General features: G+C 49.1%; 5 protein-coding genes across 5 annotated transcripts; 3 read left to right on the top strand and 2 right to left on the bottom strand.

Annotated features, from left to right (window-relative positions):
• Positions 1 to 473: 473 nt before the first annotated feature.
• Positions 474 to 3,270, top strand: RhiXN_09411 (Rho GTPase-activating protein 1; the record flags this gene model as incomplete). The annotated part of the gene is made up of 11 exons (XM_043329227.1): positions 474 to 709; positions 767 to 778; positions 842 to 904; positions 958 to 986; positions 1,039 to 1,135; positions 1,189 to 1,213; positions 1,270 to 1,300; positions 1,360 to 1,514; positions 1,627 to 1,798; positions 1,861 to 2,250; positions 2,306 to 3,270. 11 exons carry the CDS (start codon positions 474 to 476, stop codon positions 3,268 to 3,270), a joined length of 2,175 nt encoding a protein of 724 aa, XP_043180673.1.
• Positions 3,271 to 3,530: 260 nt separating this feature from the next.
• Positions 3,531 to 4,739, bottom strand: RhiXN_09410 (thioesterase family protein; the record flags this gene model as incomplete). The annotated part of the gene is made up of 4 exons (XM_043329226.1): positions 3,531 to 3,840; positions 3,903 to 4,318; positions 4,376 to 4,574; positions 4,630 to 4,739. 4 exons carry the CDS (start codon positions 4,737 to 4,739, stop codon positions 3,531 to 3,533), a joined length of 1,035 nt encoding a protein of 344 aa, XP_043180672.1.
• A 1,047-nt stretch (positions 4,740 to 5,786) lies between these two features.
• On the top strand, positions 5,787 to 6,879 carry RhiXN_09409 (uncharacterized protein; the record flags this gene model as incomplete). The annotated part of the gene is made up of 2 exons (XM_043329225.1): positions 5,787 to 6,623; positions 6,682 to 6,879. The coding sequence occupies 2 exons, from the start codon at positions 5,787 to 5,789 to the stop codon at positions 6,877 to 6,879; spliced, it is 1,035 nt and encodes a 344-aa protein (XP_043180671.1).
• A 3,430-nt stretch (positions 6,880 to 10,309) lies between these two features.
• Positions 10,310 to 10,688, top strand: RhiXN_09408 (uncharacterized protein; the record flags this gene model as incomplete). The annotated part of the gene is made up of 2 exons (XM_043329224.1): positions 10,310 to 10,371; positions 10,463 to 10,688. 2 exons carry the CDS (start codon positions 10,310 to 10,312, stop codon positions 10,686 to 10,688), a joined length of 288 nt encoding a protein of 95 aa, XP_043180670.1.
• Positions 10,689 to 11,619: 931 nt separating this feature from the next.
• RhiXN_09407 (bZIP transcription factor) lies at positions 11,620 to 13,143 on the bottom strand (the record flags this gene model as incomplete). Its single annotated transcript, XM_043329223.1, has 1 exon — positions 11,620 to 13,143. The coding sequence occupies one exon, from the start codon at positions 13,141 to 13,143 to the stop codon at positions 11,620 to 11,622; it is 1,524 nt and encodes a 507-aa protein (XP_043180669.1).
• Positions 13,144 to 15,250: the final 2,107 nt, after the last annotated feature.

The following is a 15,250-nucleotide window of genomic DNA, read 5'->3' as shown; positions in this document are numbered from 1 at the left end:
GTTCTCCCAGTAACCCCCACATGAGGCTGCATAAAACAATTATTGGAAGGGCGGATTCGGCTAACCACTAGCCATCAAGCAATGAATGAATGTAGCTGTGCTGTAGCGGACTGAGGGTCGAGAGCACCAGGGATAACACCCAGTGTAGGAAATACGAAGAGGGTTGGCAAGCCATTCCAAGGCCAGTAATTGCATATTTAGCCGCACCTTATGGGGCCGGAGGATTGATATAACAAGCCTTGGGCCATTTATCCTCCATATAAGCCCACGTGTTGATATCTTATCGGAACTCGAGACAGTCAACCATTAACGTATACGGTAAATAACTTTAACGATCATGGTCGTGATGGTACATGTGAATTTGACGTCACTAGATCGCAACTTCCCAAGTGGAACGCTAGATAGGGGCTCTCCACTAGTGGCAGTGCTAGTATCGTATCACATGACGTCTCAGCCGAGTTTCGTCAACGACGATGGCCCCGCCCGCACTGAGTCTTAAGCAGCGACTAGCAGCGCTCACTGTCAATACCCCGGCGTCACCCATATCACCCATCTCTCGGACTCCTGCCTTTCCTTCGCCGAGAACACCGAACAATGGATTTGGACTGGTGGATGTGGAAGAACAATACGAGGGAATGAGGCCAGAGGAAAGAGAGCAGATAGACAAGGCTTTGAATGCAGTGATTACCCAAGCAGGTGTTGACTATGAGTGAGTGTTTATGGGATTTTTTTTCGTGGAAATTGCTAAGTTGCTATGGTGGTGTAGAACCAGGCCTATGTGAGAGTGGTCGTATTTAAGCAGTTGCTGCAGACAGACTAATCGGTACCGGGTTATTGACAGGGTTGTGGTCACAGCAGCCTCTTTTCCAGATCCACGCCTTATATCCTATGATATTCTCCTTTCGTGGGTCCACCCTGATGTCTCCCTCAATCCACGCTTGCTTACACTTGGCATAGCCGAATCATAGCGTATCTCGACTTGTATGGTACAGGCTCTTCGCTTTTCTTCCTGGAATTTAGCTTACGAATCTGATCTAGTTGAAAATGACTATGTCGTCGTATTTTTAGCTGCCGGTGGTCGACATACGCCAAGCTGGAACTGGATATGGAAAGCTTATAGGAGCATGAGTCGAAAGTGAGTAAACATGCGTATTTTTTCTCCATCATGTTTGAACACACACCACCTAGATACCGTAAGAATCTGAAACGATTGGTAAGGCAATCAACTGGTATTCGGTCTAAGCTTCTACTGACGTAGCTGTCTGTCAGTTAATTGTCCATCCAACGTGGTTTTCCAAGAGTACGTAGCCTCATTTTCCTTTTTTGCGAGGCTCAAAAGTTGATCCTCGAGATGAATAGTGTTTGTATCGCTCGCGGGCGCAGTCCTCAGCCCAAAATTCTTTCGCAAGATTACATATGTTTCTACACTCTCTGAACTCGCACGTCACGTCCCTTTGACACAAATTGAAATTGCCCCTGCAGTCTACAAGTATGACGTTCCTCTAATTCATCTCGTGGAGATATTTCACTGAACCTGGTATCTCCCAGTGAAAACCTTAAACATGAACACAACATTTCCCTCCCATCATCCATCCCCCGTCTCTGACTTTTGGCGTCCCGCTCGAGCGGCTTATGGGACCCGATGGTGAATCTTCACCAGTACCCCGAGTAATCCGAGATTGCGTCGAGTATCTCAGATCAGAAGGTCCCCTCGGTCTGAACCTTGAGGTTGAAGGCTTGTTCAGACGAAGTCCCAACGTCGGGCTGTTGAGAAGCGTCAGGGAAGCTTATGATCGAGGTGCGTGGACTGCTTCCCTAGCCGGCGTATATTGACTGTGCTTGTTTCCGTTTCGCCTACAGGTAACCAAGTTACACTCGCTCAATACCACGACCCTCATATCGCCGCCGTCCTCATCAAAAAGTTCCTCCGTGATCTCCCAGAACCGATATTCTCCGGCTCTCTCTACCCTATTATCGCCAAATGTCCGCCTAGCACCGGCTGGGGCGTCGATGGCCTCTCAGGGCCTCCTTCCTCTAAATTGGTTGCTAATGGAACTGTCAGTCTGGGCCTCTCGAATGGGACCGCGAATGGAATAAACGGGAGGGGCCATAAACGAGTTGGTAGTGAAGCTGAAATGGCTACCGTGGGAGGATGGGGCGAGGGAGACGCGTGCGTAGAGTACATCCGTGAAGTGTTGTTGCCTGCAATGGGCTGGGGATGCCGGGTGGTCTTGTTGGGATACATCTTCCGTAAGTCCAAGTCGCATCTTCATTCGTACTTTGAAGCCTGACGCCTTCCTCTCAGACCTCCTTCATGACGTATCCCTCCGGTCCAGCGTCAACAGAATGGATGCACATAACCTAGCTTTGTGTATCTCGCCCAATCTTGTCCGTTCAAATGACCCCATCCGCGACGTCAAGATGTGTGCCGTACCAGGCGCAGCATCCATGACGGGCGGAACGTGGAATACCCCGGGCGCTGGCCCTGCACCTCCAGCTCCCCCTCGAAAAGCAGGTTCTACCACTCTAGGCGACATTGTCAGAGTATGCATCGAACGATACTTTGAAATCTTTGAAGATGTTCCAGACCGGGGCGACGCGTTGCCCGTACCTTCCGAACTGAAATTCGACGATGAGGCGGGGACTTTGGTTGATATGAGCAGGTCGAGTCTGATGGGGAGTGCCGTTCTCGTTGACGACAGCCCCACCGAGCCATCCTCCGGTGACACCAGTCTCACAACCCTCGATAGCGTACCTCGCTCGAGCGTGGACATTGAAGACGACGAGCTGAACGAGGCCATGCTCGTCATGTCCGTCACGCCCGAACCTCCAGCGCCCCGTTCTCCACGAAGCATGCGTGCAGGAATAAACCTCATGTCCAAGTCCACCGGAACACTCGCCCCCTCTTCTTGGTCCCGCTCTCTAAAGCCGGGTAGTGCCCCCGTCTCGCCGAGACTTCCAAGCGCATCTACCTCGGCTCTCGGTTCGTCTCCTGCCCGACCTACTGTCCCGCTCGGTTCTCCGGCAAACCGCCATCGCCGCACGCCCTCTGCCAACTCGACCGCGTTCTCTGTCGCACATACCACAGGCCAGAATTCAACATCTGGTCCAGGGTCCACGATCCGTGGGGCTCGGTCGGTGATTAGCATCGAAAAACAGGCAGGCTCGAGAAAGGGGTCGATTGCGCTCGGGAGGTCTGGGAGTGCAGGTGCGAGCGGGGTCGCTGCTCTAGGAGTGACCGCCAATGGGTTTTTTGAGAGGCCTAATTGAAGGTCTGGGTTTCCTATCCACCCGGATTCAAAAGGTGGCCCAAATTGTGCTCGTTGATGTTTCAAGTGTCCTTGATGGTGTTTTAAATGCCTTGCTGGATGGAGGTGTCTCGTCCAAGACTCGGTTATTCCCGTTCGATTCTTACCCCTACGATCTGTTGTCTGTTGTTCTATATATATGGTTCAGTATATCGTGTTATTATGAGTATGTTTTCTACGGATAAATTACAGCTGCTTGTTCTATCCTGCTCTTTTTGTCTATTACAGTTTGGCTTTAGATGCCTTGTCGCCTTTGCTTTCATTAATCGCTATAGACACGCTGAGTGCCATTTGTCCCGTGATGGCCACGCACCGCATGTCCTTTTTCCAACTGCCGTCCGTTGGGTCTCTTCCGTCTGATTGGCCGATACAGCTAGGCGCGCTCCAGATCTCGCCATACATGTCGTGGCGCCCGTGTTCCAAAAATGATCCTTTTGAATATACACCCAATGTCCTACTCGAATATCCAGGCATCCCTCGTCGGGGTAGTTTTCGCTTGAACTCAATCGTCATGACCATGGTCGGATACCACCTAGCAAACCCCGAATTGAGTCCCCTCGCATACTCATACTCACCACACATACCAAAACTTACATAGCTGGTATCTCTTTCCCATGAACCTGCGACAAGATCGAAGGCGTATTGTCAAATATGTCCGCAAAGAACGGAATCATGCTCAAATGCAATTCTTCGTTCTCTCCTGCCAACTCCCACCAAGCGCCCGACTCGAGTCCTCCGTCGTGCGTGCCAGGCTCAGCCTCTAGTTTGACACGGTTCCGGGCCATGATCGTTGAATCATGGGCGCTTCTGACTTCGTTTCTAAATTTGCCGTATTTAAAGTGCATTTTGGAGGGGGCCGAGTTGCGTGGATGAGTCGAGAAGGGGATGGGTCTGAAGAGAGGATGGGTCGGAGGGATGTGCTCGTATTCTGAGATCGAGACTGCAGGTTCGGGTTCGTCAAACTCTATGAGCGTGCCGAATATGATGTGCGTGAGTACTTTGGTTTCGCCCTGCGTATACAAGATACATCGTCAAGCCACGGATAACAGTAAATGTGTAGGACAAACGTTTTGAATGAGGTTCGCGGTCAGATTCGAGAATCGTGAACCAGTACGAATGACCTGGACTTGAATGGTGTATTCTTCCCGCGCTGTGGGTTGCATGAAATGCGCCGTAACGTGGATTGGGTCTTTATGCTTTGTTTGTTGTTGACTTTTCATACTGGCCATGATAAGCAGGCCAAGAACGTATCCTCCATGTGGAACACTAGAGCAGTAGTGAGGCTCTAATTAATAAGATAGATGAATTGTATGGGACCTACGATCCTACGACCCATCCAGGGTCAACGGTCCCTCGGTACACGTGCTTCGGTAAACCCGACGTGCTTGATTCAACGAGCTGAGGGGAGAGCGCTTGCGCAAGGGGAGCCATTAGTGAGTAAGACAGATCAAGAGAGAAATGTGGAGAAGGACGCTCTCTTAAATATGTATAGTGCGCTCGAGGAAGGTTTGATTGAGAGGTCTGGTCGGGATCCGGGCCATATCCGAGCCGGAAGTTTGAAATATAATTCACACCACCAACTATTGCTTACCCATCCTGGCGTCTTGTTGAGACCAGATATAGAAGGGATTGATAGCAAGAGGCAAGTTCTCTCCGCTGTTATTATAATTACGGTACGAAATATTGCACGCTATTGAGGATATACAGCTTGATCATGATCATACGCACTAATCTCCCTTGAAATTGATTTATCGATATATTATCAGATCCCCGACACCTGCACTGGAATGTCTCAGTGCTGTGGGAGGTGGGCTTGCAGGAGCAGAATCGCCGATACATGAATATATACGAATCCCCTATCGGCCATCGGGCAGGGGTGGGCCCCGGCTCCGTCGAGGACCACACGACAACGTGCCGGCGCTAGCGAGCTGTGTATCTAACATATATATAGCATATATACGCTTATTCAAGTTGTTAGTGTCGTACTCATCACATCAATCTCCTGCAAGCAACTTACTTTAGGAGCGTGTAAAGCTTCTAATGAGGCTTGAGTCTAGACCTGTACCCTTAGATGGTAAGTTAAGGATCGTTAGTAATCGACGATCTTGTTTTTTACGGAACCTGTTCCTATTTCAAGTCAGCGCTAGTAGCTTTCAAGCGTCGAAAGGGGGCAACGGATGAGAATCGGTGCTAGCGAGGATGAAAGGAACGAGTGAACAGTAGGATTTTGAGTCGCCTCTTTCGCGAGTCTTGAAAAAACGTGAGTTATGAAGCGCGGCGTGCATGCGGTGATGGAAACGAAAAAATTCGTTGTAGAGTATTCATAGACATTGGGTGCACGCATCAATCACACGTGTTGTGTGGAGCCTTGATGATCTAGACCTTCAGGTAAATGGGCATTGGCCTTCGTATATATCTAAATCGTTCATATAGAGCATTTAGTCTAATTCCCTTTGGTGGTCCATCTTTCCATTCATCATGTTCAACCTTCCGAACGAACTAGTCGGAGTGGTAATTAGCTATAGTAATAAACCTGTAGCTGCAACCCTAGCCTTACTCAACAGGCGTTATAATCGCATTGCAACCCCATTTCTATACGAGAAAGTTACGCTGAAAAAGCGACGACAAGTGCGGGCTTTTCATTGGGCCCTTGTTCAGCGACCAGCATTCCACGGTTATGTCAGAACACTCGAGCTTCTGACCTTGACTATTGACGTATTTTATCCCGATGCTAAACCAGAGGAAGATACTAAACAACTACTGATGAAACTCCCCCAACTTGTCAACCTGGTCTTGAATGTTGACCATTACTCGATGACATATCTATTTAACCAACCCGAATATCCATTCCTCCTCCGCCGGTTTTCTGCAAATTCAATCAAAAGCAAAGGATTTATCAAATTTCTGGAATCACAGAATCGAATTGAGTCTATCTGTCTTAAACCACATGCCGGTCTGGGCAGGACGCCGGGTGTTCTTCCTGTGCTTGAACCACATGTTCTCCCTAACCTGAAGCAGATCGATGCGGTAGCCACTACGGTCATGAATCTGGTTCCCAGTCGCCCCGTGTCTCAAATATCAGTGGACCGTAGTTGGGATCGCTCCTATGGGATGTACAACGCTATCCCGCGCTCGACAGCACCACTGACTTACTTCCGGGATCAAATCAAGCTGTCATGGGGGCCATGGGGAACTCAGGTGTTGGAATTGATTGAAAAACTTGGTCACAATCCGGAGGAACTGAAAGAACTTGTAATTCATATTGCCGTCAGTGACAATGGAGACCGTAATACCCTCGCACAACTTTGGGTAAATGTAGGTCGGCAATCCAGCCCAGCATTTTCGTACTATTAACTTTATTGATACCCCCTAGTTTGACCCCACAACTCTGAAGACACTGGCAGATATACGGTCCTACTTGACGAAGTTTTGTAACCTTAGCAAGTTCCGACTCGAAGGTCTGATTGGAGGACATCCAAACCACCCAGAACTCCAATTCGGGCTCTGGGAAAAATCGTGCCCGCTCCTGGAAGAGTTCACGTTGTTCAATGTGACCGTGAAAAGGGCGTAATTATTTGCGGGTGCCTACTAGGTGCACACCTATGAGTAGTTCGTAGTCGGTGTAACGGTTGCTTGAACAGATGTTTGATAGTCTTGTTTTTCGAGCTTCAGGAGTCCGGAAATTCCACCTAATATACACCAATATACTCAACTGATTACTACAATACAACATCCGAGTTTGCCTCAGTGCCCCATAAGTTGATCACAAAGTCTCTGAATGACATCATATCTCTATGGGACGTTCCTTCGCTTAAACCGAAATAGCACACCGATTTTCATAAATATCTATAAGATTAATTAATACATGATAACTCCCATGTTTAGAGGTAAATAGCTAACCGCTGCTGCTTTGGCTTCATGTTTGCCGTATCGCGGAGCTAAAGGTACAACTTATAAGCCTAACCTATGCTTCGCATTCTGGCGGTTAATCAAGTTGTTTCTTTGGTTCGAACTGAAATTAATCTTGTGGGTTTGGCATGCATACTTTCCTGAGTCTGTAAGTACCTGTGAACTACTCATTTGACTGCATGGATTCGGATGAGCAAAGACGTGTCGATACAGTCTATCTATGTCTATAATAAAGCTAGGTTATCCAGACTCTCCTGGCGTGTATGCGCTCGTTCAGATTTCTTGACTTGGCGAGCGCAAAATCCTGGACCCCCGTTCTGTAGAGGATAGGTTGGAACAAGGCTCATAGGCTTGAAACCGGCTATTCCTACTATTCTGATCGATTGTGAATACATATAAATACCATACCGTACTGCGTACGTAACAAGGTCACTGTGAACTACAAAAGTACAGGGAGTCTTTATAACGACAGGATTTGCCAACCATCCGCACGCAAAAATGCAGATTCTGCACCTCAACGGCACATGGGATGAACTGAGATCCGAGTGCAAATACTAGTTACTGGTCGGATTTTTCCATCACTTCTCTTATAATGTACGAGTCTTATGTCTGGAAAACCCACACTTTTGGGGTCCGGTGTGGGTCATCTCCGCTTGATTGGATATAAGCACTCCAGGGACATAATGTATTATAAATAAAAGGAGTGATAGATTGACAAAGCCTTTGTATGCGTCTACATAAGGTACTCAGACAGTTACATTATATGGGCCTCAAGGAGTGTGGTATCTCAGGGATTCGCCGGGGATTGTACTTCTTTTTTGGAAATGATGTAGCTACAATATTTTAGTTAATCTCAACCATTAATATGAAGTAAATATGCTAACCATGAATGAATAACGCCTGGAAACCACGCAAGTACACAAAGTAGCATATTGATCATCACATCACTTGAGCAGCCACGCTCTGACCACACAGAAACAGCTCTAGCGTTAGCTGGTAGTCTTATTTCGCTGAGGCGGGAGCTTACTAATGAAGACCGGAACCGGCGGAAAAATTCTATATTGTATCAGCCAATAGCGTCAGCTTCTTCAGGCATGTCTATCTTATCAAAAATCTTACATAGCAAGAATGTAGAGAAGTACTTGGGACATTGAAGCGTTTGAACTGTTGAAGCAGTGAAGGATACGTGTCTAAAGAGTGAATGGGAGGTATCTGAATGAATGAACGGTAGCGGAGGTTGCGCATTTAAAGTACAATCTGACGTTGAAATGCCGTGAAGGTCATTGAAAATGTGACTAACGGTTTCGTCAACTAGCGTCGTGACACAACAACAATTTAAATTGAATTTCCTATTGCACACAATGCCTGGTACTTTGGTACGGCATGGCAGCTACAGCTTCTTTCTTCAATGACCACCAGCCTTAACAGCTGCACAAAATTCAAGAGGATGTAACAGCCATAAGATATCTTGTATATGAATCTAGGTGCATACATGCCAAATACTCACTTGAATGGTGAAATAGGCAAATAAGGATGCTTGCCAAATTCAATCTCAGCCATTTCTCACAACTCTGGAAGTACCGACTTATGTTGCCCCAATCAGGTTTTAACTTCAGTGTTTCTTGGGTAGGTGCGTCCGATTGAAAGCATCGTAGCAGAACTAACTATGACCCGTGAAATCATTTTTTTTGGACAGCTTGTATAACTGGGCGGCACTGAGCCTTGCTCATAAAGAGACTGCACAGCGTAAATGCTTACCCAAGAGAAGTAACACTTAGCGCTGAACTTATGACAAATATTGTTATTCATGGATATCTTTGTCTAAAAACATGAGAAAGTAAACAGTTGAATTGGGCGACAAACTTCCAACTAAAAATAGGCCCGCTTTCTAGCGCTTTTTGCACCCGTTACCCACGAGCCTCTTCGTACTAGTTGTATCAAGCTTGATTCGGGAAAACCTTCTTTCGGTACGTTCTACGGACCTTCCTACTACTGTCGGGCATCTATTCGCAAGCATCGTTCCCAACTCGATGGCAGAAGAGAAAACTATGTCGACGATAACAAACTGAACTCACCCGATCAAGCTTCTCAAAAGGTATCAACGCTGATTGACATGGTAACAATTCGCTAGCATTATAGACTCGAAGAAGCTCTTGTAGCTTTAGTAAGTTTCCGATTCACTTATCATTGTTACTCTTGGGCGCTAATTATGGTGTATAGGTACCTCGCTCAGTGCGACCACCGGTCCCCTTTGCTGATCTTGTCCCAGCGGCGCGGACTCTTCTACCGTACTATAGTACACGTCCCTAAAGGGTCGATTTAGGTCATACTGATACACCGGTCTCAAATGGTAGTCGAAACTACTTTGAGGTCGAGCGTGAGGAAGGTGTGTTCCTTGCTTCGAAGGCACTGTTTGAAGCATTTTATGATCACCAGAATACTACACAGAAAGTGTCCCCCCCGGATTGATTCCCCTTCTCCCGAACCCACTCGCAAGCGTCAACATGTGAGTGTCGATACTATAGTATTTTAATGTGGTATATATATCATGTATTTGTAATCGCACGTGGTCGATGATGCTAGGATTTCTGGTTTCAAACGACGCGTGATTTCGGTTTCAAACCCACAAACCGGTTTCTCGCGGAGCCTACGCCTTGGTGGCCAGCACGTGACTGGTGTATATTGTATATGTCACTTCGAAGAGGACCGCACGTGACTGGTGGCCGCTGCTGGAGCTTCCCGACAGTCCCATTAACTCATCTGTGGAGTGCGGGCTCGTTATGTGCTCAAAACGATGCGTGGATGCTTCGAATCGCAGGCTCCGGATTAGTACCCTGATTCTGGGGCGAAAGACTCAGTGAACGCTCTTCGATTTTCGGTTTTTAAGGTCCAAAAAAGGACAGAAGAACATTCCGAAAGAACGTGGTGACCAACTCACCCCTCCGCAACTAGCTAGGGGTTGGCCTGCTCTCCGCTATAAAATGAACCATCAGAAGTGTATCTTAATCTTCCAATACTATCTTGAGGTCTGACCTCACCACAACTAAAACCAAGCTCGCTCGTTAGATCTTACGCTTTTATCAACATCTTTCATGGGTCGGAGCCAGCCGAACGTCGTCCAAGCTCGTTCGAAGCATCTCGCTCGAATCTTAGCGTAAGTCCGTCCGTGTCGATCAAGATACGGTACATCCAGCTCACTATAAATCCACGAAAATGCCTACCATACTCTCTGCTCCGACTTCCAGTGTGAATCCGGGCGCGCTAATGGTCGAAGAGCCTACGCCAGAAGCGATACAACAGCCCAATGTCGAACCTGCACCAGATAATTCGGTGGTTCCTGGCACACCAGTCGTCCTGCTAGCTATGCACGCTCCCGAACCTGCCCCCCCTCCCTTGCCGATGAACCCGCCGCTGATTCGATCGCTCTTCGGACCGCTTCAACTGGAGCAAGGTAACGAAGAGGGGGTGTAGAGCGTTTCAGTCGGCGAGTTTTGACTAGAAGGTATGTTATCATTCAAAATCCTGCTGTCTGATGAACTCAACGCAAATACCTTTTGCAGGCCCGCGTTCACTTTACCAAGTTTGTTTGCCAGAGGAAAACATGCTCGGTATAGGGAATCCGCCGGCAAGTATGAAACCCTTAGTTTTACTGGATTGGTGCAGACGAACATGCCGCGAACGTATTTATTTGAATCATGCTATCCATGACGAGCGCACGCCGCCCGTATATTATTTATCGCCACGTGTATTAATGTGCATCGGTGACTACATGCACTAAAGTATCTATCTGATGGCTCTCATGGTTTTGCCTCACTGTATGCTTAGCCTGGTTGAATGATTATGCTTATTTGTCACACCCGCGGTCAAGCTATGAATCAATTGATCCACACCGCTACCCAGAACGGACCCAAAAATAATTCCGCCCTGCTATCGGGTTCAATTAAACATCGCCCGACTCGCTGATCAAATTGATGCGCCGTTTGTTGACAGTGTTTGCATTAATTATCATTTCCCTGATTTTCGCGGCGATCACTTCACGCACCCGTCTTGTGGGTCCCGGATTCTCAGCTGCCTCGTCGATATATGGCTTTATACCAAAAATAGTCACGACGCAGACAAATATAGGCAAGAAATTCAAGTCGTATTCAAGACCAATCCAAACACATACATCGTAGAGAAACTCAAACCCGGGTTGACCGAGCGAGCAAAACACACTATGGGAGAACAAAACTATAATAGCACTTGGGGGCACGACAACAGTTGAGGGTCGTGAATGATCATCAGAACCAGTGGAGCAGACGGGAACGAGGGGATCAGAACGAGAGACAAGACCAGACAAAACAAGACCGAGAATAAACAACTTTTGAGATGCAGACAGACACCGAGATTCACTTGACAAAATTCACTCTTTCCCCTCGAGTCTTCGGACCATGCCCTCTGCCGCAATCGCCCGCTCCTTCCACAATGCAATCTCGTGATCCTTTTCGGCCAACTGGATCTCGAGGGTCTTGACGTACTCCAATTTGCGCTGACGGCTTCGTCGAGCAGCGACTGTGTTTGCCCGTCGCTTATCCTCGACCGCAGCGTTTAGAATGGCATCTTCGGACAACTCCTCGCCCTCGGTACCCAGTCCACGTCGGCGCTTGGCGACAATCTTGGCACGGCGCTCTTCAAAGCCAGCAGGGACCGGTTTGCGCGAGGTCGCCGAGGGGCCATAGTAGTTGCGCTGCTGAGTAGGGGCTTCGACGCTAAGGAGCTGCTCCGGGGTCAGATTCTTCCTGTGCCCGGTTGGCTGGGACTTTTTGACCGGATCCGAGACGGAGCGAACGCCCTCGGGACGTACAGACGAAGAGTCTGAGAACAGAGGCGAAGTGTTCGGAGAGAACAAGTCGCTTGTGTCAACCGAAGGACTGATGGGAGACTCATTGTTGATCGGAAGGAGGTCGTTGAGACTCTCGAACCCGAGATGGGCCGAGTGCAGATTGAGAGAGTCGAGATTGGGAGTGCTCAACCCCTGGTTCGAGTTGATGACGATGGGGCTCGGGCCAAAGAGAGGGATGGACCCCGAAGAAGAGTCGGCGTAATCAAAGAGAGCCGGCGAGGTCTGGTGGCGGGTCGACGAGCTCGAGGGAGTGAAAGGCGAGGCATCGGAGAGGTTGGGGGTATCCTCAAACAAGGGGGAAGTGAATTCAGGCGAGGTGATGAGCTCCTCGAGCGTTCGATAGTCGGTATCAAACGGAGTCGAGTGGGGCGTGGGGTTGCCCGGGTGCGAGGCAGTAACAGATGCTGCGGTGGCTGTGTTACAGTCTATCTGAGACAAGATGGAGATGAGAGACGTACCACCCTGCAGTATCTCAAAGAGGTTGGTTAGGTCTTGTGTCATGGCTGGGGACACCGGCGCAACGGCGTCGGCGTTATTCGGGGTGTGGCTGAGCATTTTAATATAATTGTCCAAGAGATCGGTTGGATTTGCACTCGAGCTATCAGTCGGTGGCGATGTCTTGGCGAGAGGCACACGGGGAACGGCAAAAGTGTGCTTGTCGGGAGAGCGGGGAGTGTGGCGGGAGGTAGTGCGGGGAGCGGGAGGCAGTTGTGTGGGGATATTTATACCATATTGAGTAGATGTCCGAAGACGAGACGAGTGTGCGGCTATCGCATGGTGGTGAGGGGTAGAGGGAGAGCGCTGTGGCTGTGCTGGGTAGACATGTTGGTCGAAGAGGGGCACCGGGTAGTCAGTGCTGGGCTGGGCGTACAGGACACTTAGATCTGGGTCGACATGGTGGCGTGTCTCAGATGTAGTGTTGTTCCGGAAATGTGAAATGGCGGCCTGGGAGTGTTGCTCAGAGGAGTGGTGGGGTGCAGACACTATGTCTGGCCTGCGGGGGGGCGCTGGAGCAATAGCCACATAACGCGTCAGTGGGGACATGTCGTCGTCTGATCCAACTCTCTCCTACCTTTCTTTTAACGGATGGGCGCTAGTGCAGTGCCCGTGTGCAGCTGTGTGTGGCCAAGTGGCGGGCGCGAGGCGGGGGGTTTGACATTCTCCCATCCCCGAGCTGCTGTCTTATAAACACCAGCCCACGCTCTCACGTATCTTCTCATATCGACCAGTCCGCGGTTTTGGCGCCCATCCGATATGACTCGTCCCGGTTTCACCGCACAGCCGCCGGCGCACTGCCCCCCTAGCCTTGCCTCGAACATACGCCTATTGCTCTCGGAGGCACTGAATTCATTACCGTCGATCCATCCATGCGCTTGTCTATCGTCATTAGCACCGTTGGGACTGGAACGGTCGGCCCGACTCCCGTACTTTTTTTAGCTTGCTGACTGAGCTACCCGAGCGGTCATCGGACAGGCACACTGATAGACCCTGATAACTGCGCCTCGCAGCCGCCCCTCATCATCCTCCTCTTCACTCCATGCGGTCATTCCCCATCCTCCGTGCATTCAGTCTGCATACGTGCATTTCAGTACTCTCGGCATCGCCCCGTATACAAAACTCCCCATTGCTCGACTTTGGCTGGGGCTGGATGATCTCAATTAGGCTTATCCGACGCTCTCGCTTAGCATCCAGGTCAAATACCATTTTAACTTGTATGGGGTATTGCCGGGTATTTCGCTGGCATCTTTTTTTCCCCTGTAATCAACCCCTCCCCCTCCCACCTGGGGTGTATGCAAGTGTATATTGCGCTCGCTCCCCCGAACGTCACTGGCCTTCCAATCAATTCAAATTCGAACAGATAGGACAAGGGGGAGCTCGGTTCCTCGCTCCACCCAAAATTACAACCACGTCGTGTGGAGGAGAAATCGTGCAATCGTGTAATCTTCCGCGCTAGGCGCGCAGTAGTACGAGTAGTCTCACATTGTGCAAACCCGCCGTGCAACTACGGACTCTTACCCACATACCGTTGCCTTTCCGATCAGCACGCAGTCGCACAGTAGATCAAACCGTAGCTCCGACTGCGCCGCCCATCAACTGTCGTTCACTCTGGAAAAACTGCTGTCGTAATACTCTTGGCCAGATGAAACGTTAATTTATATATACAAATGAATGGAATTCTATACACGCCTCCGATAATTACGCTATACCCCGCACGGTAGCTGAATTATATCGAGCAACTGTACAGTTCCAGAGGGAACGACAGTTTCCTTTTTTGGCTATCTTATTACCCGAGCAAAGATGAGCCAATAAAGGTTGAGATCATGGTTCAAAGGCCCGGTTCGTGTCCCACAACCACAGACAGAATGATCGTTCTGAAACACTTGCATAGGTAACTATCATACAAATTGTGACTCGGGTCGCAGTAGAGCCCAAGAACCTGGTATTCCCTACCTATGGTCTATGTCACGGCAGAGGAGGGTCATTGAAACAGACTAACAGAGGATACATACAGACACAAGTGACATGAGGAGGAAGATTAATGTGATACGAAGGGTAGAATCTGACCTGACACTGATGGTTAGAAGGCGCATATACCAGAAGACCCAACTCTCCTGCAACTCAATATCAATCACCTTCACTCTGGAACGAAGTGTCGAGGCCACTCAGGGAAAAGCTTCAGCCCACGTACCCTGCTCGGTATCCATGTAACAGGCATGCGTTATATTACTTTGTCAAGTCCGAGATTGCTCGTATCACAGTATGGGGGGCGCAGAAAGCTCTCTGATGCCGAACGACTGAACATGTATGCGGGCAAGCCAAACAAAGTTACAAATGAATAATAAACACAGTATGGAAGGGAAGGGAAGAGTCAAACAGCGCGCAAAGTACCGAGGTTGGGAGATGAGGGAGGAGCAGCTCGAGCTCGCGAGTACACGTGTTGTACGTAGTGGAATGACGGTTCCCAAGGACAAACGATGGGCGGACAACAAGTATATTGGTCTGTCGATCTCAACTTTTAGTCGTACAACACTGCCGGCAGCAAAGTGGGGATAAACTAATCGGCATCGTCCGTCGGGGGTCCGAACACCGGTATGTGTTCTTCCGGGTCACTTGACGGTTGGACACGTTGGTGCATGTATATCAGGGAACC

Source organism: Rhizoctonia solani, chromosome 5 (genome assembly GCF_016906535.1).
Source record: "Rhizoctonia solani chromosome 5, complete sequence".
Taxonomy (NCBI): Eukaryota; Fungi; Basidiomycota; class Agaricomycetes; order Cantharellales; family Ceratobasidiaceae; genus Rhizoctonia; species Rhizoctonia solani.
The sequence above is the reverse complement of the archived record's forward strand: the minus strand, read 5'-3'. Positions and strand labels throughout refer to the sequence as shown.